We start from the raw sequence: 26,674 nt of genomic DNA on the forward strand, positions 1-26,674 counted from the left end.
GTGCAAAGCATCTGTCTCCCCCTTCTATAATAATAATAATAACGATGGCATTTATTAAGCGCTTACTATGTGCAAAGCACTGTTCTAAGCGCTGGGGAGGTTACAAGGTGATCAGGTTGGCCCACGAGGGGCTCACAGTCTTAATCCCCATTTTGCAGATGAGGGAACTGAGGCACAGGGAAGTGAAGTGACTTGCCCAAAGTCACACAGCTGACAAGTGGCGGAGCCGGGATTCGAACCCGTGAACTCTGACTCCAAAGCCCCGGTTCTTTCCATTGAGCCACGCTGCTTCTAGGCTGTGAGCCCGCTGTTGGGTAGGGACCAGCTCAACTTGGACTTCCCAAGCGCTTAGTACAGTGCTCTGCACACAGTAAGCGCTCAATAAATACGATCGAATGAATGAATGAATCACAGGATGAGCTCCAGGGTTAAAATCCCATTTCCAACTCTCTTGCTTCTCTTGGACAATTATTTTGCCGCCTGGGGGGTAAAGAAAAGATAGGACCCGTCCCCGTGATTGGATTTGTACCCTATTAGAGCTTTTACTGTGAGTATCAGTGTGGATGGCTATATTGGCTCGGTTGGATTAGGAACCAAGGCATTGTAATAAAAATAATAATAATAATGACGGCATTTGTGAAGCGCTTACTATGTGCCAAGCACTGTTCTAAGCACTGGGGGTGGATGCAAGGTGATCAGGTTGTCCCACATGGGGCTCACACGCGTACTGCTTTCCTTTCATGGGTCAGAGAAGCATTTTGAAAATAAACCCGAAAGTGTTGTGAGGAGCTCAACTCCTTCCATCTTGTGCCTTTACCATTTTCTGCATTTGACTTAAACCCGAAAACCCGACTTTAAATTAAGCCCCGTAGTCCTCCATCGTAAAAGGATAGAGGGTGAACGCTTAGTGGAACTACAGATATAGCACAGTTAAACGATGGCCTTGTTTGGGTTTTATTCAGCCCTTTCTGTTGGCTGTTCAGACTGGGAATAAATATTTTAAAAGACAGATAATATATCGGATCTCTGTTAGAATGGCTCCTTGTTCCAGGGATACCCACAACTAAAACCTAAGGCGCTGTGTGATTTGTGTAAAACAATTTTTGTTTAAGTGATGTAGCTCTGCAGACGTTAAGGGCTATTTTCAGAACTATTTGTTTTCTTTTTTTAAAAAAATCTATTTTATGATCCAGATAACATCTCTGGCTTCTGTTTCCTGAAATAAACAAGGAGCTGACATTCTTATACTTACTGTCAATTATTTGCCTGTTGTTTCGGTGAATATCATTGCCAACGTTATGTCCAATACTTTTAAGTACCTAACGTAAGCAAAGCTTCCAGAGAGCCCAGATGACTGCAGAATATTAACCAAAATTAAATAAATGAATACAGTTGTTATTTTTGGGTTCCCAAAATCATTGGAAGTGGTTTATCAAGTACTTAACACCTCTAGGTAGAACTGAACCCTCTCCATCCCCCCCGCCTTTCCCTTCCCCACAGCACCTGTATATATGTATATATGTTTGTACGTATTTATTACTCTATTTATTTATTTTACTTGTACATATCTGTTCTATTTATTTTATTTTGTTAATATGTTTTGTTTTGTTGTCTGTCTGCCCCTTCTAGACTGTGAGCCCGCTGTTGGGTAGGGACCGTCTCTATATGTTGCCAACTTGGACTTCCCAAGCGCTTAGTACAGTGCTCTACATATCTATTCTATTTATTTTATTTTGTTAATATATTTTGTTTTGTTGTCTGCCTCCCCCTTCTAGACTGTGAGCCCGCCATTGGGTAGGGACCGTCTCTGTATGTTGCCAACTTGGACTTCCCAAGCACTTAGTACAGTACATAGTAAGCACTCAATAAATACGATTGATTGATTGATTGATTGATTGACTGAACCCAAATACGGTTGTCTCCGTCTTTTTCTTTTCAGGGCAGGTGTCAAGCGATCAGCCATATTTATTGAGCGCTTACTGGGAGCACATGGTACTAAACACACGGGAGAGTATAAAAGTAACAGGGTTGGTACGCATGTTCTCTGCCCAAAAGGAGCAGTCTAGAGAGTATATATATGTATATATGTTTGTACATATTTATTACTCTATTTATTTATTTTACTTGTACATATCTATTCTGTTTATTTTATTTTGTTAGTATGTTTGGTTTTGTTCTCTGTCTCCCCCTTCTAGACTGTGAGCCCACTGTTGGGTAGGAACTGTCTCTATTTTGCCAACTTGTACTTCCCAAGCGCTTACTACAGTGCTTTGCACACAGTAAGCGCTCAATAAATACGATTGATTGATAGAGAGGGAGACAGGCATTAATATAAAGAATTAAATCACGGAGACCTACGTAAGCGCTGTGAGAGAGGGAAAAAACAGTGGAGGACATGCAGAGAGGGTCTCTGGATATGACACAAAGAGAGAGGGGGCTGCAAGTAGACAACCTCCTCTTTTTATTCCCCCCAAGTAGGAGACCAGTGAGCAGACCAACTCTCTTATGCCAGGCCAACTCCATTTCTTCTGGATAAAAAAAGCAGCAAATTGTCAGGGTCCAGCCTGCCCTGATGCAACAGTCTCTGTGCAACCCGGATTTCCTCAGTGGAGCACAGGGTGGAGAAGCAGCGTGGCGCAGTAGAAAGAGCCCGGGCTTTGGAGTCAGAGATCATGGGTTCAAATCCCGGCTCCACCAGCTGTCAGCTGTGTGACTGGGGGCAAGTCACTTAATGTCTCTGGGCCTCAGTTCCCTCGTCTGGAAAATGGGGAGTAAGACTGGGAGCCCCCAGTGGGACAACCTGATCACCTTGTAACCTCCCCAGCGCTTAGAACGGTGCTTTGCACAGAGTAAGTGCTTAATAAATGCCATTATTATTATTATTATTGTTATTATTATTATTGATATTATTATTGCAACGCTTTGCATCCAAGTGGTGACAACCGAGAAAGAGGAAAGCAGCTCCTGACAGGAGGAGGAAGAAGAGGGAGTTTGGAGTTGGTGGGCTAAGGAGGGGCTCCTACTTAGCGAGGGGCTGTGGCCAACCGGATTAACTTGAATCTAATACTTAGAACAGTGCCGGACTAGTAAGCAGTCAACAAATACCGTAATCACCACCAGAGAAAAGCGCGGACTAGGAAGGCTCAGAAAAGGGGAGTAGCTTTGGGGGAGCTCAAGTGGGCAGAGAGAGAAGAGAATGTGGAGTAGGGAAAAAATTGCAAAAATAAAATTCAAAAAGTGGTGAGGGACAGGCAAAACGAAAGAGGTAAAGACCTAAGGCGCAGACAGGGACAAGAAGAGAATGAGAGGAGAAACTGCCCCCACAGCACCTGTATATATGTTTGTACATATTTATTACTCTATTTATTTTACTTGTTTATATTTATTCTATTTTGTTAATATGTTTTGTTTTGTTGCCTGTCTCCCCCTTCTAGACTGTGAGCCCACTGTTGGGTAGGGACCGTCTCTATATGTTGCCAACTTGGACTTCCCAAGCACTTAGTACAGTGCTCTGCACACAGTAAGCGCTCAGTAAATATGATTGATTGATTACTCTATTTTACTTGTACATATTTATTCTATTTATTTTATTTTGTTAATATGTTTTGTTTAGTTGCCTGTCTCCCCCTTCTAGACTGTGAGCCCACTGTTGGGTAGGGACCGTCTCTATATGTTGCCAACTTGGACTTCCCAAGCGCTTTGTACAGTGCTCTGCACATAGTAAGCACTCAATAAATACGATTGATTGATTTATTACTCTTTCTATTTATTTTATTTGTACATATTTATTCTGTTTATTTTATTTTGTTAATATGTTTTGTTGTCTGTCTCCCCCTTCTAGACTGTGAGCCCACTGTTGGGTAGGGACCGTCTCTATATGTTGCCAACTTGGACTTCCCAAGCGCTTAGTACAGAGCTCTGCACACAGTAAGCGCTTAACTTCTCTGAGCCTCAGTTCCCTCATCTGTAAAATGGGGATTAAGACCGTGAGCCCCACATGGGACAACCTGATCACCTTGTATCCTCCCCAGCGCTTAGAACAGTGCTGTGCACATAGTAAGCGCTTAACAAATGCCGCCATCATCATCATCATCAATACATACGATTGAATGAACAAGTACAAAATAACATCCAGCGGGAGAGGCAGGCCAACAGAGAGAGATTCAGTGACAAGAAAAGGGTAAATGCTGTAGACGGTCTCTGCGTGCACTTGGCAGTTATTTGGGTTGGGAGTCAGTGGAGTCGCGGGGCAATGAAAGGATCAAAAGAGCAACCAATATGTAGAAATTAGTAAGCGGAAAAACAGACGGAGGAACATAGGTGTGGGATCGATCCGTAATCTTCCTGAGCACTTGAAGAGCATGGTTGCAAGCCGGTGGAATTCAATAGAGGTAGATAATCCAATCCCAGTCCTCCAGGACCCAAGAAGAACGGCAACAAGAGAGGAAAAGAAAAGGGATGAGGAACTAGGGAAGTTTCCCCCTCTAGACCGTAAGCTCCTTGTGGGCAGGGAACGTGCCACCAATTCTGTTGTACCGTACTCTCCCAAGTGCTTAGTTCAGTGCTCTGCACATAGTAAGTGCCCAATGAAGGCCGTTGATTGATTGATCGGTGGATGGAAGAACAGCTCCAATCAAGAAGAGGGGGTATTTCTACCAGTCGGATAGACACAACTCGGGATTTCCACAAGAGGCACGGTGCCAGAAAGGGCCGTGTGAATGGGACTCATATTTTAGGAGAGGGGACACGGAGCAAGTTGTTCCCATATTCCTCACGTTGACATAGGAATGCGAATCCCTTCTGTAGTAGCGGGTTCACAGTAGCCTCAAAAATACCACCGTTCCTCCTGGGGAAGAGCATTCTTGTAGATAATAATAATAATAATAATGATAGCATTTATTAAGCGCTTACTATGTGCAAAGCACTGTTCTAAGCGCTGGGGAGGTTACAAGGTGATGAGGTTGTCCCACGGGGGGTTCACAGTCTCAATCCCTAGTTTACAGATGAGGGAACTGGGGCCCAGAGAAGTGAAGTGACTTGCCCAAAGTCACACAGCTGACAATGGGCGGAGCTGGGATTTGAACCCATGACCTCCGACTCCAAAGCCCGTACTCTTTCCACTGAGCCACGCTGCTTCTCTAAGCAGCGTAGATGGCAATAGTGATCTATTTTATTGGCATCTTTAACATACACCTCTTCAAGAAAGTTACACTTTTAGAGTATTCCCCATGCCCATTTTGGATATTTATAGTTCTTAAGTGCTAACTTCCGATGATTTCACTTTTCCATTCTTCTTTCCCCTAAATTTAAGTAGCCTTACTAGAACGTTTTGACGATTTCGATGGCGTTCTGTCTTGTTACTCCAGCTATAATTCGTGGGGTTCATTTGAATCAATACCATTCTGCTTTCGGTTGGGTTATTTTTAATTTTTATATATACTGTCCTCCCATTGGACTCTGCAGGTGACAAAAGGCAGTGGCTCACCTTTTTTTCTTCTTTCTTTTTTCTTACAGTTTTGCATTTGGTTCCTTAATATCTGCAGTTGACCCAGTGGCTACCATTGCCATCTTCAATGCTCTTAACGTGGATCCGGTGCTTAACATGCTTGTTTTTGGAGAAAGTATTCTCAACGATGCAGTCTCTATCGTCCTCACAAAGTAAGTATGTATGTGAGATAGGCTTAATCAGGGAAGGCTTCTTGGAGGAGTTATGATTTTAACAGGGCAACCATTTTCATCTTCCGAACGTCTGTTTTTACCCACTCACAGCTCAACTTCACCTTGAGAGTTTAATAAAACAAACCTCCAGTTAACTGTTTCTGCCCCCAAGTTTTTTACGCCGTAAAGCCATCGGAGGTGCTTTCTTTTCATTCATTCATTCATTCATTCAGTCGTATTTATTGAGCGCTTACTGCGTGCAGAGCACTGTACCAAGCGCTAGGGAAGTACAGGTTTGCAAGTTTGCAACATTTACAGAGCAGATCAAGTTCTCTTTGCCTATTTAAAGGGCAAGGGCAGAGAGCAGGAGGGTCTCTTCTCCTGGAAATAAGTTTTAAGGAAAAAATGAAACTGCCGTCAGTAAGTGTACGTGATTGGACTGTCCTTGCCGTCACATCCCTTCTAGAGCCCGAGGCGTTGCTGAGCATCCCAGCCTTGAAGGCTCTCTCTTTTTCTTTCTTTAATGGTATTTGTTAAGCATTTGTTATGTGCCAGGCACTGTTCTAAGCACTGGGGTAGATACAAGATACAAGCTAATCAATTTGTACACCGGTCCACGGCCCACGGGGGGCTTGAAGTCGTAATCTCCGTTTTACAAATGAGGTAACTAAGGCCCAGAGAAGTGAAGTGTATTTTATTTGTACATATTTATTCTATTTATTTTATTTTGTTAATATGTTTTGTTGTCTGTCTCCCCCTCCTAGACTGTGAGCCCGCTGTTGGGTAGGGACCGTCTCTATATGTTGCCAGCTTGGATTTACCAAGCTCTTAGTCCAGTGCTCTGCACACAGTAAGTGCTCAATAAATACGAATGAATGAATTTAGAGAAGCAGCATGGCTCAGTGGAAAGAGCCCGGTTCTAATCCCAGCTCCGCCACTTGTCAGCTATGTGACTTTGGGCAAGTCACTTCACTTCTCTGTACCTCAGTTCCCTCATCTGTAAAATGGAGGTTAAGACTGTGAGCCCCACATGGGACAACCCAATCACCTTGTATCCCCCCCCCCAGTGCTTAGAACAGTGCTTTCCACATAGTAAGCGCTTAACAAATACCATCATTATTGTCTAGCTGTAGGGTTAAATATTTTCTTTTTTGTAAGCCAATGAACTTTAAGTTATTTTTAGCCTTGATGTGTTACTAAGACAATTAATTCCTAAGATAATTGCTGCAGCTGAGCTCAATAGCTGTCTTGGGCAGTAAATTAAATACACAGAAGTAAATCTGGATCCACATTAGTCTCTTCCTTTTTAAATGGTGGGGAACCTGAGTGTGAGTATTGGAAATTATCTGGTTAAAAAATAAAATAGTAAAAAAAAAAAAACCCAAGAAACAAATCCAAGTACACATCTGTCACTCTTAATTTTCATTAGAGTATAAAAGATTCTTATGAAGTTAGTAAATAACGTAGTCTGTTTTGTTTTTTTTCCATTACAAGGATACTTCATGGGAATAACCCCAAATTCGTATTTTCACAGAATTTCTTTCCCTTTGGAGATCAATCAGTCGTATTTATTGAGCGCTTACTGTGCACAGAGCACTGTACTAAGCACTTGGGAAGTACAAGTTGGCAACATATAGAGACAGTCTCTACCCAACAGTGGGCTCACAGTCTAGAAGATAAAATCAATACTTGATTTCTTATCATCATCATCAATTGTATTTATTGAGCGCTTACTGTGTGCAGAGCACTGTACTAAGTGCTTGGGAAGTCCAAGTTGGCAACATATAGAGACAGTCCCTACCCAACAGTGGGCTCACAGTCTAAAAGGGGGAGACAGAGAACAAAACCAAACATACTAACAAAATAAAATAAATAGAATAGATATGTACAAGTAAAATAAATAAATAGAGTAACAAATATGTACAAACATATATACATATATACAGGTGTCTTAGGAAAAAACATTATAAAATCAATACTTGATTTCTTATGACATGCCACTTCCAGTGTCTTAGGAAAAAACATTTTAAGAGTGGGCACCAGGGTCTTACACTCTGGGTTAATTTTTGTGGTGAAATTATCTGAAATTTATTTTAGTGTCTGTAAATTCCTCGAGGGCAGACATTGTCTACCAACTCATATTGTACACTCCCAAGCACTTAACACAGTGCTCTGTACTCAGTAAATGCTTAGTAAATGGCAGTGACGGATTGTGGAACCTGCCCAAGAATAAAAGTGGAGGTGGGCAAAGAGTGCCCACTTCCTGCTCCGCCCCCAGTTTGCCTTCTTTCATTCCAACTCCCTTTTATCTGAGCAGGATATTTTGGGAAAAGGGTGCCAGGAGCACTGGGCAGATTGCTCGCCCCTTTCTCACTGTGCCGGGCACAGGGCCGGGAAAGGACGAGGACCGATCTGGAGGAATTGAGAGCCGTCATCCGTGACCCATCGGGGCTCAATCAATCAATCATATTTATTGAGCGCTTACTGTGTGCAGAGCACTGTACTAAGCACTTGGGAAGTCCAAGTTGGCAACATATAGAGACGGTCCCTACCCAACAGTGGGCTCACAGTCTAGAAGGGGCTCAGGTGCCCCTTGGTTGAAGCATCATCGGTCTAGCTTAATAACTTCCCCCCCCGTTTGTCAGCCTCCCCCTCCTGAACTCTTTTTCTTTTTCTCTCTCAAATCCTAGCACGGCAGAAGGTTTGACCAGAAAAAATATGTCAGACGTCAGTGGATGGCAAACGTTTTGGCAAGCTCTTGGCTATTTTCTCAAGATGTTCTTTGGTTCTGCGGCACTTGGCACCCTCACTGGCCTGATTTCTGCATTGATATCCTTTAAAAATAGTCGGTGTGTCCACTTAATCAATCGTATTTATTGAGCGCTTTCTGTGTGCAGAGCATTGTACTAAGCACTTAGGAAGTACAAGTCGGCAACACATAGAGACAGTCCCTACCCAACAGAGGGCTCACAGTCTAGAAATAATCCCGTTAATAATCCCATTCAGCCACCCGCTCCTGAATCCTCCCTAAGGGCTGAGGAATTCCCTTAAGGGGGTGATTTTTGCCCCAGACTCTATATTTTAATAACACCAATGTTTAATGGCAAAGATTTCTAATCTGTCTTTGGACAGTCTTTGTATACTTGTCATATAATTAGGATCCAATTTTTGTGGCTTAAATGGAAGCACTTAGAGGAAGTGATAGTATCTTCTAAATTGTCGATGCAAGTGAACTCCGTTTCAGATGTAATTGCATTTCATTCTCCCGTCTACCAGTTTCCAGGTAAACGAAACTACCGAAGAGCCGAAAATGAGGAAAACGCCGTTTTTATCCAAAGTCATCCAACTGAGAAAATCACACGGCCCCACCAAAAGCGTTTTCTGAAGGGATGTGAAAATGGCCTGAGTTTTTCTAAAAAGGGCTCCCTCTGAAAGCATTCTTCACAGTTTAATTTGGTTGCTTAACAACCTGTAGGGTCCTCCAGCCGGAGAAACGGAGAGATACTTGATTAAACCAGTCACCTCGGTCGCTTTAAAAAAAAACACTGCTATTATGTCAAAAACAGAAACAATGGACAGGCTGTCTCTATGCCCGCCCGATACCACAGTTAGACAATTGCCACCTGGGCCGTCTTGTCAAGCAGCTAGTTTGGGAGGTGGGCGGAACAGACGGCCTGTTCTGTAACGGGTGCGACTTCTGCCTTGACACAGGAGGAATTTTCCAGGCGCTCTTAATTTCTCACCAAATTAGGCTATCTTAAATTTGTTATCATTTGACAGGTTTTCCTAATGACGTTAGCAAATGAAGGGTGGAGGGAAAAGGAAAACAGTCCCCGATTGTGGGTGGTTGGGTTTTTTTCCATTTCTTCAAGCCCCTAACCCTTTTAGACTGTGAGCCCACTGTTGGGTAGGGACTGTATCTATGTGTTGCCAATTTGTACTTCCCAAGCACTTAGTACAGTGCTCTGCACAGAGTAAGCGCTCAATAAATACGATTGATGATGATGATCCAGAGGTTTCCACTGGAGCCAAAGTATTAAATTAGCTAAGAAAATAGGCAGTGAGGTCCTCTGGCCAGGCGAATCGGGGTTTGTTGTTTTAAAGCACCATCCACACCCTGGAGAGTCCTCAGACCCCTAACCTTAAGCGTTTAGAGCTGAAAATGCATTTTGGATTATAATGATAATCATAATAATAATGATGGTATTGTTAAGCTTTTACTATATTAATAATGATGGCATTTATTAAGCGCTTACTGTGTGCAAAGGGAGGTTACAAGGTGATCGGGTTGTCCCGTGTGGGGCTCACAGTCTTATTCCCCTTTTTACAGATGAGGGAACTGAGGCGCAGAGAAGTTAAGTGACTTGCCCAAAGTCACACAGCTGACAGTTGGCGGAGCCGGGATTTGAACCCATGACCTCTGACTCCAAAGCCCGAGCTATTTCCACCGAGCCACGCTGCTTCTAAGCAAAGCCCTGTTCTCAGTGCTGGGAGGATACAAAGTGATCAGGTTGTCCCACATGGGGCTCACAGTCTTAATCCCCGTTTTACAGATGAGGTAACTGAGGCACAGAGAAGTTAAGTGACTTGCCCAAAGTCACACAGCCGCTAAGTGGCGGAGCTGGGATTAGAACCCATGAGCTCTGATTCCCAAGCCCGGGCTCTTTCCACTGAGCCACGCTGCTTCTCTACGCGTACACAAGGTGCTGGGAAGTGGCAAGAGTAACATAAAATAATTTAAAATGGGAGGTGGCTCGAGGCCTATCCGGTCATCTGAGAGAGGCAGCCTTTGGTCAGTGGAGCCCAGGCCGCAGAGAAAAAACCAATTTGCCACAGCTAAATGTTAGGGAATCTTCCTGGGATGAGCCACAGATCATCAAGAGTTACCCCAGAGGCGACGTCCGTTGCTTCTGCTCAGGCTGTTTGGTTGTCTCAGAAAGCCATTGAAATTTCAAAATGTTTTCACATCCTTTTCAATCCCTAATGTTAATTGATTTTAAAAGAAAATTCCCAGTGACCCTTCTTCAGGAGTATTTGGTTGGTATTTGAAACCTCTTCACGATACAGAAGTGAACAAAGAAAACCAGCTTTGTGGGGTTTTGAGGTAGGGGTTGTTGGCCATTCGTCGTCCTTGGAAACTTTTTTCCTTAATAAGTGCATTTTAAGTATTAAAGCACATCGATTTAAGAAAAACACCCTCCCTGGAGTTTGGAATGATGATCATCTTTGCTTACCTTCCTTATGGACTTGCAGAAGGTATTTCGCTCTCAGGTAGGTTGCGTGGGAGAAAGGGAAGCAGTGTGGCCTACAGTGTGGCCCCCCCCCCCCTTCTAGACTGTGAGCCCGCTGTTGGGTAGGGACCGTCTCTAGATGTTGCCAACTTGGACTTCCCAAGCACTTAGTACAGTGCTCCGCACACAGTAAGCACTCAAATACGATTGATTGATTGATTGATTGAAAGAGCCCGGGCCTGGGAATCGTTCAGTTCGTGTTTCCCCCCTCCTCGAGAACCTCTAGTGATTACCCATCCACTTCCACATCGAACAGAAACCCCTTACCATCGGCTTGAAAGCATTCAGTCACCTTGCCCCCTCCTATCTCACCTCAGTGGCCTCCTTTTACAACACAGCCCACGCACTTCCTTCCTCTGATGCCAACCTACTCTCCGTACCTTGATCTCGTCTTTTCTCCGCCAACCTCTCACCCAAGTCCTTCCCCTTTCCTGGAACGCCCTCCCTCTTCCTATCTGACAGACAATTACCCTCCCCACCTTCAAAGCGTTATCAAAGGCGCGTCTCCAAGAGGCCGTCCCTGACTAAACTCTCTTCTTCTCCCACTCCCTTCTGCAAAGCCCTGATTTGCTCCCTTTATTCACTCCTCCCTCAACCCCACAGCACTTTTGTGCGTATCTGTAATTTATTTGGATTGACGTCTGATTCCCTCTCCAGGCTGTGAGCTCACTGTGGGCAGGGAGTGTGTCTACCAACCAACCCTGTTTTATTGTACTCTCCCAAGCTCTAAGTACAGTCAGGTCCGGACACAGTAAGCACTCAATAAAATTGATTGATGGAATGAGAGAAACTGGATTCCAATTCCAGTTCTTCCAATTGCTTGCTCCGTGACCTTGGGTGAGTCACTTTCTCTGGGCCTCATTTTCCTCAAATGTGAACTGGGGATTAAATCCTACTTTCATACTTGGACTGTGAGCCCCACATGGGACAGCAACTGTATCCACCCTGGTTAAAATTGAATCTACCCAGTGCCTAGAAAAATGCTCGACACATAATAAGCACTTAACAAATACCATTAAATAAATACGTAAATAAAATTCTTGAGACGCTTTATTCAGTGATTTGAACTAGGAACCCAGGATCTGCAGTTGAATCTCAACTCTGTTTTCTCCATACATTCTTGCCACTCCCTAGAGTATTAGAGGGCAGCTGGGCTACATGGAGAGAGAATCAATGAATCAACTATAGTTTGTAAGCTCGTTATGGGCAGGGAAACTGTCTGCTAATTATTTTGTATATAGAACAGTGCTTTGCACGTAGTAAGCGCTTAAAAAATGCCATTATTATTATTATTGTTCTGCCGAGCGTTTAGAACAGTGCTCTGCACTCAGTAAATACCGAGGACTGATTGATTTGATTTTTAAGGTTTAATATGAATATAGTATTTTGATCTGTTTTTAACAATCCATCTATCAGTGGTGTTCATTGAGCGCTTACTGTGTGCCAAGCACTGTACCTTTGGGAGGGAACGATACAGTAAAGAGGCATGTTCCCTGCCCACAAGGAGTTCATAGTTTGGAGTGGGAGGCCGACATTAAAATAAATTACTGATAGGGGAATGGGAGAGTATAAGGTTTGTTAAGCGCTTACTATGTGCCAAGCTCTCTTCTAAGCACCGAGGTAGATACAAGGTCAACAGGTTGGACACAGTCCCTGCCCCATATGGGGCTCACAGACTTCATCGCCATTTTACAGATGAGGTATCTACCCCAGCGCTTAGAACAGTGGCTGGCACGTAGTAAGGGCTTAACAAATACCACAGTTATTAGTATCGTTGTTATTATCATTATTAAACTTGCCATCACCCCAGTTCTGACACCAGATTTCTAGTTAGTGTGACATGAGGAGGAAGGCAATCCTCTTTCTTCCTATGGTTCCATCTCTCCCTCACTCCCTTACTCTTTCCCCTGTTATTCAGGTTTCACTGTGATTGGTTCCCAAAACCAAACACATCACCTATTATAATTCATAGAATTGTTCTATTTAATGCCAGGAATCACGTGAGCTAAATGGTCAACTCTTGAAAAACCCAGCGATTGAGGAGAAAGGGTGGCATGTGATTTAACCGATGCTCATCCCTCATCATCAGTGGTATTTATTAAGCGCTTACTATGTGTATTATTATGTTGCCGACTTGTACTTCCCAAGCGCTTAGTACAGTGCTCTGCACACGGTAAGCACTCAATAAATACGATTGAATGAATGTGTAGAACGCTGTCTTAAGCGCTTGAGAGCTGTAACGTGAATGAGCATTCGTCATGAGCAGAGTTTACTAACGTGAGCATTCTTCGTGACAGGAGCCCAGGTACATTATTTTTCCCCTGCTTCCAGAAAATATCCCATCAGTTATTATCTGGAAGAAATAGGTCCATTCACCCAAGTTAGTATTTTGGGCTGTAAATTGACTTGTCTTCCTGAAAGATTGTGCGTGAAGAAATATTTTCCAGGGCGAGCTGTTCAGTAATGGAAGAAATCTAGCAATCAGTCAGTAGTTTTGAGTCCCTCAGAATGTGGAGAGCACCGTACTAAGTGCTTGGGAGCGGACAGCAGAATCAATAGCATCTCTAAAATGCAAGTGGTGGGCGTTTTCTGCTTCTTCTGGGCCCTACGCTCTTTGAATCCAACCCCTCACCCCGCTCAATAAGCCTGCCCCCTTTTCACCCTCAAATGCCCTCAAAATGAAAGATTGGCACCTCTGAATCCTAATACCTCAATATAGCCAATAGAACATATGTACAATCTATAATATAACAATTATGGTAAGGAGCAAAAGAGGATAGAGTTGAGGAAAAACAAGTGATTTCCTGTCCCTGATTATTTTTCCTTCTTTTCTGCTCTACTATTTGCCCGGCTTTTTAATGGAAGGGCCATTTTTGGGTTTCATTTCCTTGGTTTCCTTTATACAAAAACGTGAGGCGACAAAGGGATTAGTTAATTCCTCAGAATAGATACCAGTTCCGGCAATTGCTGCATAATTAACGGCTTCCTTGCTGCGTTATTTTCTCCATTATGTCGAGGTGGTGATGTTTATGCAATAGACTTGCCCGTTGAAGTGGCTTCGCTGAATTACATGTGATTTACTTTTCAATTGGAAACATCAGTTCCCAAAATTAGGTTTACGGAACACAGTAGAACGGGTTTTAGAGTGTAATTACGGTGCCTTATTTTCACGGTTCACTGTCTTTGGAGCTAATTATAATAGTCAATTATTGGTGCTGTCGTCGTTAGCCCCAAGCCAGATCATTTCCCTACTTCAGAGCCTTCCTGTCTTCGCTGATGTGTCCCCCACCAAATTCACGAATCAGTGTTTCTCCTGATGTATTTTATTATTCATTATGCTTTTCTCTGGTCGTGTACACTGAACGACTGTCTGTTCATCATCGTATGTGTGCTTGACTTCTCCATTAGGTTGTAATAAACTCCTGAAAGGCAGGGATGGTATCTTAGATTTCTGAATATTTCCAAATCAATCAATCGATCGTATTTATTGAGCACTTACTGTGTGCAGAGCACTCTACTAAGAGTTTGGGAGAGTGCAATATAACGGTATAACAGAGTTGGTGGACACATTCCCTGCCCACAATGAGCTTACAATCTAGAGGACCTAGTATGGTGCTTTTTCCAGAACAGGTCTTCAGGCAATCCTGACGACTACAGTTATAAGTTATAAGTAATCCCCTCACTGGGGAAAGTTGTGAGGTACTGTATTTGTTGCATTTTCATTGATCTGAAACCCAAAGCTAATGACACTTTCTTTCCTTCGATCAATCAATCGTATTTCAACTCCACTGAGGTCAATACAAATGCAAAATAAATTGAAAAAGTAAATTCCAGGGATTCGTTTAGAGGCGAAAAGCTGTGTGGCCAAGTTGAAAGAGACAAGCCTGAGTGACAGAGGACCTGGGTTTTAATACCTCTTGTCCGCTGTGTGACCTGGGGCAAGTCACTTAGCTTCTCTGTGCCTCAGTTACCTCCTCTGTAAAATGGGGATTAAGACTGCACCCCACGTGGGATGACCTGATGACCTTGTATCTACCCCACCGCTTAGAACAGTGCTTGGCACATACTAAGCGCCTAACAAATACCAGCATTATTATTATTATTACGCAGCTTTTCCACTTACCTGGTGTGATCTTGGGCAAGTCCTTTAATTTCTCTGTGCCTCAGTTTGTCCATCTGTAAAACAGGGATAAAATTCCTGTTCTCCCCCCCATGTTAGAGCATGAGCCCAATGTGGGATGGAGACTGTGTCAGCCCTGGCGCTTAGTACAGTGCTTGGCTCATAGTAAGCACCTAACAAATACCAACATTATTATTACCCAGGTTTTCCGCTTACGTGGTGTGACCATGGGCAAGTCCCTTAATTTCTCTGTGCCTCAGTTTTTCCATCTGTAAAACAGGGATAAAATTCCTGTTCTCCCCCTGTGTTAAAGGATGAGCCGGATGAGGAACGGAGACTGTGTCAGCCCTGGTGCTTAGTACAGTGCTTGGCACTTAGTAAGTGCTTAACAGGTGCCACCATTAGGCAAGAAAGAACATTCCTAGGAATATTGTGACATCTTTTTCAAAGTACATCTTTTAATCAGTATAGATTTTCTTCTGTCTCAGTTAGTTAAAAATCACGTACTTCCTGAAGGCAGGAGTGGAAATGGAAGCCCTTTTAAGCTCTTTTCCAGCCGGAAGATTTGCATGCTTGTCTTGTAGCAGCATTGAGAAGGTCACCTAATTTTTGTTTGAATTCTTCCAGTGAAAGACCAAATCTCTTAGGTGTTTGAAATCTTGGAGAAAAAAAGGCAACAGTGTTATTTAGTCACATGGGGTAGGTGATTTTTCTGGCCCCCGTTTTCTGTTTGCGATAACATCATTTAAAAATGTTTTTGCAGGTATCATGGCCATCCTGTTCTCTGGCATTGTGATGTCCCATTACACACACCATAATCTTTCTCCAGTTACCCAGATCTTGATGCAACAAACCCTTCGAACCGTTGCCTTCATGTGTGGTAGGTTCTGTTCCTTCACCTTCCCGATTTCTCCTGCGTGCTGACATGCAGCGTTCCCTTGCATGAAAGAAGATAGGTGGATGGGATGGGTATAATGAATTGATAATAGTGGCATTAATGGGAGATTAAAAAAGCAAATGGGATTCATTCATTCAATCATATGTATTGAGTGTTTACTGTATGCAGAGCACTGTACTAAGTGCTTAGGAAGTACAATTCAGCTACAGAGACAATCCCTGCCCACAATGGGCTCACAGTCTAGAAGGGGGGAGACAGGCATCAAAACAAATGAACAGGCATCAGTAGCATCATTATAAATAAGTAGAATTATAGAGACATACGCATCATTAATAAAATAAATAGAATTATGATTATAAATATGTACATTTATACACAAGTGCTGTGGGGCGGGGAGGGGGGTAGAGGGATTCATCAGGGAAAACTCGCTGAAGGAGAACGGGGATGGGCAGAGAGGAACAGGGAAATGCTTTGAGGGGTAAAGATTCAAAAAGTGGGAGAAGACAACTCAGGCGCAGGGCTCTACAAGCTAAACTTGACTGTGATAGAGAGTGTGGGAAGCTAAAAGAGCCAAGAAGAGGGGCGTGGGCCAGAGCAGAAATTTGAAGGCCTCCGATCTTCGACCCCCGGGGGGATAGGGGATTCACTAGGAGGCTGCAAATGGAGTCATGTACCCTAAGTGGTATGTCTAGGAAATGCCATTCCTGGAAGGGGAAGAGGTGGGAGACCAGATAAGAGGATAGAATTACATTGAGGATGGAGGGTCTGGGCAGGGGCACGTGATGTTGCAAAGAAAGGAGGAGTTGATGTTGGGTAGATGGATCGCAAATATCCTTAAAATAGTCACGGTTAAGAGATGGAAAGCTCTTGGCGCTCACATTAACGTGAAAGTTGGGGAAGACTTTGGGGGAAAGACGAGTGTCGCCGTGGTCAGTTTAGCAGGGTTTCATCCAATCTCGTAAAGGCGATAGAGGGCGAGGGGGAAAATGTCGGTCCAAGACAGGGAATCCCCACGGAGGAATCGATTCCAGGGCTAGCGTTTGATATAGCACCCCTCACACTCTCATCCCGACCAGTTCTCACCGGGACAGCGGGTGCCCCAGGGAGCAGGCGGACAGGGATGCAGCCCATTCTGACGCTCCTGCAAGGATTTTACATCCAAAACCCACTTAGGGTCAAAGAACTGAAGTGAAAATAACCCAGGCTCCTCAACGGTTGCAGTGCTAGGCTCTGAGCTACCAGCTTTGGCTCACTGAAGCGAGTTGAGGAGTTATCGGTGCCTCTTTCTCTTCCGGTCCTGAGCGTGGCAGCGGCCAAAGCGCCACAGAATTCTGGACCTACTTAAGGGGTAACAAAAACAAATCAAAAAAATCTTCAGTCTTCCATTCCGTGAACCAGAGCAAGCCTGCATAAAGAGTACAACGGGCAGGCCGGGTCTTAAAAATTGGCCATCTCCAGCCTAGGAGGAATTCAGAGATGAACAGCTGAAATGATTTGAAAAGTGAACTCCAAACCACAAAGATAGCCCAGGGCCAGCTCCTCAAGAGTGAAGCCACCGCCTAAGCTCGGCAATAGTATCAGAGCAGCCCGGCTGGAACCAGGAAACTCATCTCACAGTGTGCGCTTTGTAATGACTTTGAAAGCCAAAATGAATCGTAGATCGTGTAAGAGCCGACCTTGTTTATGATCACGGTGCACTGAATCAGAAAGTAGATCGGGTATGGCCCATTCGGATTTTAAGACATAAGGGCTTTGATCATTCAGCAAAGAAGCAGCATGGTTCCGTGGAAAGAGCATGGGCTTTGGAGTCAGAGGTCATGGGTTCAAATCCCAGCTCCGCCAATTGTCAGCTGTGTGACTTTGGGCAAGTCACTTCTCTGGGCCTCAGTTCCCTCATCTGTCAAATGGGGATTAAGACTGTGAGCCCCCTGTGGGACAACCTAATCACCTTGTAACCTCCCCAGCGCTTAGAACGGTGCTTTGCACATAGTAAGCACTTTATAAATGCCATTATTATTATTATTATTATTATCTCAAGTAGCTTTAATTCTATTTGTTCTGACGATTTTGACGCCTGTCTCCATGTTTTGTTTTGTTGTTTGCCTCCCCCTTGTAGATTGTGAGCCCGTTGTTGGGTAGGGACCGTCTCTATCTGTTGCCGACTTGTACTTCCCAAGCGCTTAGCACAGTGCTCTGCACACAGTAAGCGCTCAATAAATACAATTGAACGAATGAATCTCCAGGTTCCAGCAAGAACAGCAGAGTAAACTTTGCCATACCAGACTGTTTATCAGGTAGCCATCGGTATACTGAGCACGGAGCGGGTCGATGCCCCCTGAACTAACCCGAGCAGTCCAACCATAAGTAGTCCAAGGCGGTTTTTAATTACCTAACTCTCTGATGAGTTTCAGGCTTTAGTCATTCTTCGGTTTTAATCCATACGGTTCCCAGGTTGCTTCTTGTCCTTGGGCCTTGTTACGATTTGAGCAGCGGCCGCAATTAAGGAGAGCACCAATTTCAAAAACTGCCCATTTAAGGGAATGCTGTCACCCTGAAAATAGAGGATAATTGTCGTCTGTGGCTGCACGTGAAGCAGAGGGTGGGGAGCGTAACTCTTTGTGGGAACAGATCCTGGCCATTCATTCATTCAATCAATGGTATTTATTGAGCGCTTACTGTGTGCAGAGCACCGTACTAAGCGCTTGGAAAGTACAATTTGGCAACAGATAGAGACAATCCTGCCCAACAACGGGCTCACAGTCTAGAAACAAGGAGGCAGACATCAAAACAAGTAAACCACTGCAGCAGCGGGGAAGGAGGATGACGACAGGACAAGGGGGATGGGATTTGGGGTAGCACGGAGGGGACAGGGACACACTTGTATCTTGGTGGGTAAAACTACTCATCAATAGGCCAAGTCCAGCCTGCTGTGACATCCTTCTGAGAAAGCTGGATTAGAGCAACCAGTGCTTTTAACACACTCTCTCTCTCCCACAAACACACACATACACACCCTGTTTAATTCCTACTGTCACTCCTTTCTGGCCACAATGTTCAATTCAGTAAAGGGACGGATTGATTGTAGAGTCGTCGTGTCCCTAGCCGACAGGTGCCCCTTTGGGAAAACATTTAAACAGCCGGCCTGTTGAATGAGAAGTTCCGAATCACAGGAAGTTTCTGCTTGTTGTTCCCTATCTGTGGGATGTGGGAAACGGTCGAAATACTGGCAGGATGGCAGTCGCGGACCTTTACGGAAGAGAGCAAATCGCTCTATTGGATTTGCCTCGCTAGGTCAGGGGTTTGAGTTGTTTTGTGTCTTTCGCAGCATCGAAGAAGGTAGTTGGGGCTGAGAGTTTTTCTCCTTTGGTTTCAGAAACATGTGTGTTCGCATTCCTTGGTCTGTCGATTTTCAGTTTCCCGCACAAGTTTGAAATTTCCTTCGTCATCTGGTGCATTGTAAGTACCTTCCTTTGCTCCCATTGCACTGTTCACCTAGGCCCTAGTTTCACCAAGGTGAAGACGGGCATGCCGGCAATTTAAGAAAGCTCACCAATTTGCTCCCTACAGTCTAGGGAGCCTTGGCTTTTATGAAACCCCTTTTGAGTCATTTTCAGAGTGACTTTCAGTTTCTTTTTAAGAGTGAAATGAAACAAACCGAGGCTTCCAGAACTCATTTCTTTCAGTGACATTTGGAATAGCGTATCTCTTCTTCCCTGTCCATCTTTCCCATTAAAAGAGCCGCTGTCTGAATGGGTAATTTTGTCTCTTACTCTGTACTAAGCGCTGGGGTGAATGCAAGATAAGTAGGTCCACAGGGTCCTGGTCCCACATGTGTCAGGGGAGGGAGAACGGGTGTCGAATCTCCATTGTACGGATGGGGATACCGAGGCACAGGGAAGGTACGTGACTTTGTCCAAGGCCCCACCGCAAAGCCGGTGCCGGGATTCGAACCCAGGACTCGTGTCTCCCGGGCCTTCCCAGCACCTGAGAGCCAAATCTACAAAATCACTTGAGTCAGTCGGGCAAGACAGGGCAAGGACCATCTCAGGTGGGGATTAGTGAGCAGTTTCTTTGGGTGTGTGCATGCCGGTTGGCATTGTGGTTTTCTTAGCAGCTGCTCACCCTAATTGCCAAAATACAGTCGCCACCTCTGTACTGATCGTCAGAAGCAATCAGTCGTATTTATTGAGCGCTTACTCTGGGTGCAGAGCACTGTACTAAGCGCTTGGGAGAGTACAGTGTGACTAAGCTGCTCAAAATATGCCAGGCACCGTCCAGACCCCCATCTTACCTCCTTCCCTTCCCCACAGCACCTGTATATATGTATATATGTTTGTACATATTCATTACTCTATTTATTTATTTATTTGACTTGTACGTATCTATTCTATTTATTTTATTTTGTTAGTATGTTTGGTTTTGTTCTCTGTCTCCCCCTTTTAGACTGTGAGCCCACTGTTGGGTTGGGACTGTCTCTAGATGTTGCCAATTTGTACTTCCCAAGCGCTTAGTACAGTGCTCTGCACATAGTAAGCGCTCAATAAATACGATTGATGATGATGATGATGTTGGGTAGGGACTGTATATGTTGCCAACTTGTACTTCCCAAGCGCTTAGTACAGTGCTGTGCACACAGTAAGTGCTCAATAAATACCATTGATTGATTGATGGATGGATTGGACCCTGCAGTGAACAATATTATCAATCGTACTTATTGAGCGCTTTCTGTGTGTATCCCCCTCTAGACTGTGAGCTCATTGTGGGCAGGGGCAGTGTCTGTTGTACTGTACTTTCCCAAGCGCTCAGTCCACTGCTCTGCACACAGTAAACGCTCAGTGAATACAACTGAATGAACGAATGTGCAGAGCACTCTGCTAAGCTTTGGGAGAGCACAATACAACGGAATGAGCAGACACCCCTGCCCACAACGAGCTTCCAGTCTAGAGGGGAAGACAGACATTAATGTGAATGAATTATACATAGCGGCTTCTCGGTTCCGCTGGACGCCAGCGGTTAGGAAGACGATTCGGGAAGTTGGTCCAAAGCGAGAGTGGGCCAAAAAGAATCTCTCGATATCTCCAAACGCTCCTTGGGCATTAGGAAAGTACAATCATTGGCAGCGTCTCTGTCTCTAGTTCCTATTCTAGGTCAGAAACGGATTTTAATTCATTCATTCACTCAGTCGTATTTGTTGAGCGCTTACTGTGTGCAAAGTTCTGTACTAAGTCCTTGGGGGAGGACAACATAACAATAAAAAAAACAAATAGAGAAGCAGTGTGGCTCAGTGGAAAGGGCTTGGGATTCAGAGGATGTGGGTTCTAATCCCGGCTCCGCCAATTGTCAGCTGTGTGACTTTGGGCAAGTCACTTCACTTCTCTGGGCCTCAGTTACCTCATCTGTAAAAGGGGATTAATACTGTGAGCCCCCCTGTGGGACAACCTGATCACCTTGTATCCTCCCCAGTGCTTAGAAGAGTGCCTTGTACATAGTAAGCGCTTAACAAATGCCATTATTATTTTATTATCATACATATTATTATTATTTATATTAATAATATAAGCCCACAACATATACATAATACATAATATATAAATAATAATAATATAACATACAATTATTATAATATAATTATAATAATATAACAATATAATATAATGATTATAATATATATGTAATTAATAGCCAATCAATCATATTTATTGAGCACTTACTGTGTACAGAGCACTGTACTAAGCGCTTGGGAAGTCCAAGTTGGCAACATATAGAGACAGTCCCTACCCAACAGTGGGCTCACTGTCTAGAAGGGGGAGACAGAGAACAAAACCAAACATAGTAACAAAATAAAATAGAATAGATATGTACAAGTAAAATAAATAAACAAATTTATTTATAATAATTATTTATAATATATAATATAATATATGCTATATAAAATAATAATATATACTACAATATAATAAATAATATATAATATAATAATAAATGATTATTTATGATAAGCCCACAACAAGCTTACAGTCTAGAGGAATGGGTGGCTCGATCCTTTTACAGATGGATGGAAGCCCAAATCTAAAATGCCGCACCCTTTGGATGACTCTGAAATGTCAGGGGACTTTGTACCGTTTGTATCTGTTTTCCTGGAGCACGCGTTCACCGCCACAGGGGCTGAGTTCACCAGCCGCGGCTTGCAGAGTCAGGAGTTTCTGTTGACGCTGAGAATGATTTGCCTGCTCTTGACAGGTGCTTGTGCTGTTCGGCAGAGCCGTGAACATTTTCCCCCTCTCCTACCTCCTGAATTTCTTCCGAGACCATAAGATCACCCCAAAGATGATGTTCATCATGTGGTTTAGCGGTAAGTGCCATCTCCTGAAGAGAAGAACTGTGTGTTGTGAGAGAGAGCTCACCTCCTCCAGGAGGCCTTCCCCGACTGAGCCCCTTCCTTCCTCTCCCCCTCGTCCCCCTCTCCATCCCCCCATCTTACCTCCTTCCCTTCCCCACAGCTCCTGTATATATGTATATATGTCTGTACATATTTATTACTCTATTTATTTTACTTGTACACATCTATTCTATTTATTTTATTTTGTTAGTATGTTTGGTTTTGTTCTCTTTCTCTCCCTTTTAGACTGTGAGCCCACTGTTGGGTCGGGACCGTCTCTATATGTTGCCAACTTGTACTTCCCAAGCACTTAGTACAGTGCTGTGCATACAGTAAGCGCTCAATAAATGCGATTGATTGATTAATGATGGCATTTGTTCAGCGCTTACTATGTGCAAAGCACTGTTCTAAGCGCCAGGCGGGGGGGGATACAAGGCCATCAGGTTGTCCCACGGGGGGCTCACAGTCTTAATCCCCATTTTACAGATGATGTGGGACAACCTGATCACCCTGTAGCCTCCCCAGCGCTTGGAACAGTGCTTTGTACATAGTAAGCGCGTAATAAACGCCATAAAAAAACCCGAACGCCTCATCTTCCCGACCAAATCCTGTCCTCCCCATGGTTTTCCTAACACTGTAGATCATACCACTCATCCTCCCTAGCTCACCAATCCATAACCTTGGCGCTGTCCTGAATTCATCTTCCTCATTCCACCCTCATATTCCCGTACTTCCCAAGCGCTTAGTACAGTGTTCTGCACACAGTAAGCGCTCAATAAATACGATTGATGATGATGATGATGATCTTCCCAACCAAATCCTGTCCTCCCCATGTTTTTCCTAACACTGTAGATCATACCACTCATCGTCCCTAGCTTACCAATCCATAACCTTGGCACTGCCCTGGATTCATCTTCCTCATTCCACCCTCATATTCCTGTACTTCCCAAGCACTTAGTCCAGTGCTCTGCACACAGTAAGCGCTCAATAAATACGATTGATGATGATGATGATCTTCCCAGCCAAATCCTGTCCTCCCCATGTTTTTCCTAACACTGTAGATCATACCACTCATCGTCCCTAGCTTACCAATCCATAACCTTGGCACTGCCCTGGATTCATCTTCCTCATTCCACCCTCATATTCCTGTACTTCCCAAGCGCTTAGTCCAGTGCTCTGCACACAGTAAGCGCTCAATAAATACGATTGATGATGATGATGATCTTCCCAGCCAAATCCTGTCCTCCCCATGTTTTTCCTAACACTGTAGATCACACCACCCATCCTCCTTAGCTCACCAATCCATAACCTTGGCACTGCCCTGGATTCATCTTCCTCATTCCACCCTCATATTCCCGTACTTCCCAAGCGCTTAGTCCAGTGCTCTGCACACAGTAAGCACTCAATAAATACGATTGATGATGATGATGATCTTCCCAACCAAATCCTGTCCTCCCCATGTTTTTCCTAACACTGTAGATCACACCACCCATCCTCCCTAGCTCACCAATCCATAACCTTGGCACTGTCCTGGATTCATCTTCCTCATTCCACCCTCATATTCCCGTACTTCCCAAGCGCTTAGTCCAGTGCTCTGCACACAGTAAGCGCTCAATAAATACGATTGAATGAATGAATGAATGACTACATCAAAAGGTAACAGAGGCTCAGAGAAGTGAAGTGACTTACCCAAGGTCACACAGCAGACATGGGGCGGATCCGGGATTCGAACCCATGACCTCGGACTCCCAAGTCTTTGTCTCTGGAAACCTGAAAGGTGAAAATCTCTATTGCTCACCCAAGCTGGAAAATATCCATCCTATTGATACCTCAAAAGCAATTTCCCGCGGAAACACTGTCAGAGCGCCGTATGAAAAAATGATGATAGAGGTTTACAGTCAAACTGATCAATGGTATTTGTTGAGCACCTATTGATTATAGAGCACTGTACTAAACATTTGAAAGAGCACGGTCCCATAGAGTTGGTAGACATGATCCCTGCCCTTAAGGCGCATACCAGTCACTTAACTTCTCTGTGCCTCATCTGTAAAATGGGGATTAGAGAAGCAGCGTGGCTCAGTGGGAAAGAGCCCAGGCTTTGGAGTCGGAGGTCATGGGTTCAAATCCCGGCTCTGCCACTTGTCAGCTGTGTGACTTTGGGCAAGTCACTTCACTTCTCTGTGCCTCAGTTCCCTCATCTGTGAAATGGGGATGAAGACTGTGAGCCCCCCGTGGGACAACCTCATCACCTTGTATCCCCCAGCGCTTAGAACAGTGCTTTGCACATAGTAAGCGCTTAATAAATGCCATCATCCTTTTGGACTGTGAGCCCACTGTTGGGTAGGGACTGTCTCTATATGTTGCCAACTTGTACTTCCCAGGCGCTTAGTACAGTGCTCTGCACATAGTAAGCGCTCAATAAATACGATTGATGATGATGATTAAGACTGCGAGCCTCCTGTGGGACAACCTGATCACCTTGTAAACCCCCCAGCGCTTAGAACAGTGCTTGGCACATAGTAAGCGCTTAATAAATGCCATCATTATTATTATTATTATTATCTCGGACCTAAAAGAGATTACCAGTCACCATACATTTTGTTTCGGGCTAGAAAATAGGTGCATCCCATTATTGAGCACCCACCGATGCACGTAGTAAGCGCTTAATAAATGCCATCATTATTATTATTATTATTATCTCGGACCTAAAAGAGATTACCAGTCACCGTACATTTTGTTTCGGGCTAGAAAATAGGTGCATCCCATTATTGAGCACCCACCGATGCACGTAGTAAGCGCTTAATAAATGCCATCATTATTATTATTATTATTATTATTATTATCTTTTAGACTGTGAGCCCACTGTTGGGTAGGGACTGTCTCTATATGTTACCAATTTGTACTTCCCAAGCGCTTAATACAGTGCTCTGCACATAGTAAGCGCTCAATAAATACGATTGATGATGATGATGATCTAGGACCTAGAAGAGATTACCAGTCACCGTACATTTTGTTTCGGGTTAGAAAATAGGCGCATCCCATTATTGAGCACCCACCGTGTGCAGAGCACTCCGCTCAGCACGGGGAGAGTAGTTCGTAGATGTGAACCTGCCTTCGAGGCTAAGCTAGCTTCTGATCGAGCTGGGGGGACAGACACTGAAATCATCCAATCACTCCGGTGGATTTATTGAGCAGTCAGAAGGACCTGGGTTCTAATCCCAGCTCTGCCACTTCATTCGGTCATTCATTCAATCGTATTTATTGAGCACTTACTGTGTGCAGAGCACTGGACCGAGCACTTGGGAAGTCCAAGTCAATCAATCAATCGTATTCATTGAGCGCTTACTGTGTGCAGAGCACTGGATTGAGCACTTGGGAAGTCCAAATCAATCAGTCAATCGTATTTATTGAGCGCTTACTGTGTGCAGAGCACTGTACTAAGCGCTTGGGAAGTCCAAGTCGGCAACATATAAAGACGGTCCCTATCCGACAATGGGCTCACAGTCTAGAAGATCATGGTTTCTAAGCCCAGCTCCGACATTTATCCGCTGTGTGACCTTGGGCAAGTCACTTCACTTCTCTGCGCCTCAGTTCCCTCATCTGGAAAATGGGGATTGAGACTGTACGCACATGTATCTGCTATGTGACCTTGGGCAAGTCACTTCACTTCTCTGCACCTCAGTTACCTCATCTGTAAGATGGGGATTGAGACTGTACGCACGTGTATCTGCTGTGTGACCTTGGGCAAGTCACTTCACTTCTCTGCACCTCAGTTACCTCATCTGTAAAATGGTGATTGAGACTGTACGCACATGTATCTATCAATCAATCAATCGTATTTATTGAGCGCTTACTGTGTGCAGAGCACTGTACTAAGCGCTTGGGAAGTACAAGTACAAGGTGATCAGATTGTCCCATGTGGGGCTCACAGTCTTAATCCCCATTTTACAGATGAGGGAACTGAGGCACAGTTGAGAGTAGCAGAGTGAGCCCACTGTTGGGTAGGGACCGTCTCTCTATGTTGCCAACTTGTACTTCCCAAGCGCTTAGTACAGTGCTCTGCACACAGTAAGCGCTCAATAAATACGAAGAGAGTACAGTAGTACAGTTGAGAGAAGCAGCTTGGCTTAGTGGAAAGAGCCCGGGCTTTGGAGTCAGAGGTTGTGGGTTCAAATCCCGGCTCCGCCAACTGTCAGCTGTGTGATGTTGGGCAAGTCACTTCACTTCTCGGGGCCTCAGTTACCTCATCTGTAAAATGGGGATTAAGACTGTGAGCCTCCAGTGGGACCACCTCATCACCTTGTAACCTCCCCAGCGCTTAGAACAGT

General features: G+C 44.3%; 1 protein-coding gene across 1 annotated transcript in view; it reads left to right on the top strand.

The window, feature by feature from the left end:
* SLC9A8 (solute carrier family 9 member A8) overlaps nucleotides 1–26,674 on the top strand; it is a 72,588-nt gene that overhangs the window by 40,058 nt on the left and 5,856 nt on the right. The window contains exons 8-13 of the mRNA XM_038750572.1: nucleotides 5,515–5,658; nucleotides 8,349–8,487; nucleotides 10,824–10,929; nucleotides 15,833–15,949; nucleotides 19,341–19,423; nucleotides 22,208–22,319. Of these exons, the coding sequence (XP_038606500.1) occupies nucleotides 5,515–5,658; nucleotides 8,349–8,487; nucleotides 10,824–10,929; nucleotides 15,833–15,949; nucleotides 19,341–19,423; nucleotides 22,208–22,319 (701 nt within the window). The remainder of the gene's footprint in view (nucleotides 1–5,514; nucleotides 5,659–8,348; nucleotides 8,488–10,823; nucleotides 10,930–15,832; nucleotides 15,950–19,340; nucleotides 19,424–22,207; nucleotides 22,320–26,674) is intronic.

Source organism: Tachyglossus aculeatus, chromosome 8 (assembly GCF_015852505.1).
Source record: "Tachyglossus aculeatus isolate mTacAcu1 chromosome 8, mTacAcu1.pri, whole genome shotgun sequence".
Classification (NCBI taxonomy): Eukaryota; Metazoa; Chordata; class Mammalia; order Monotremata; family Tachyglossidae; genus Tachyglossus; species Tachyglossus aculeatus.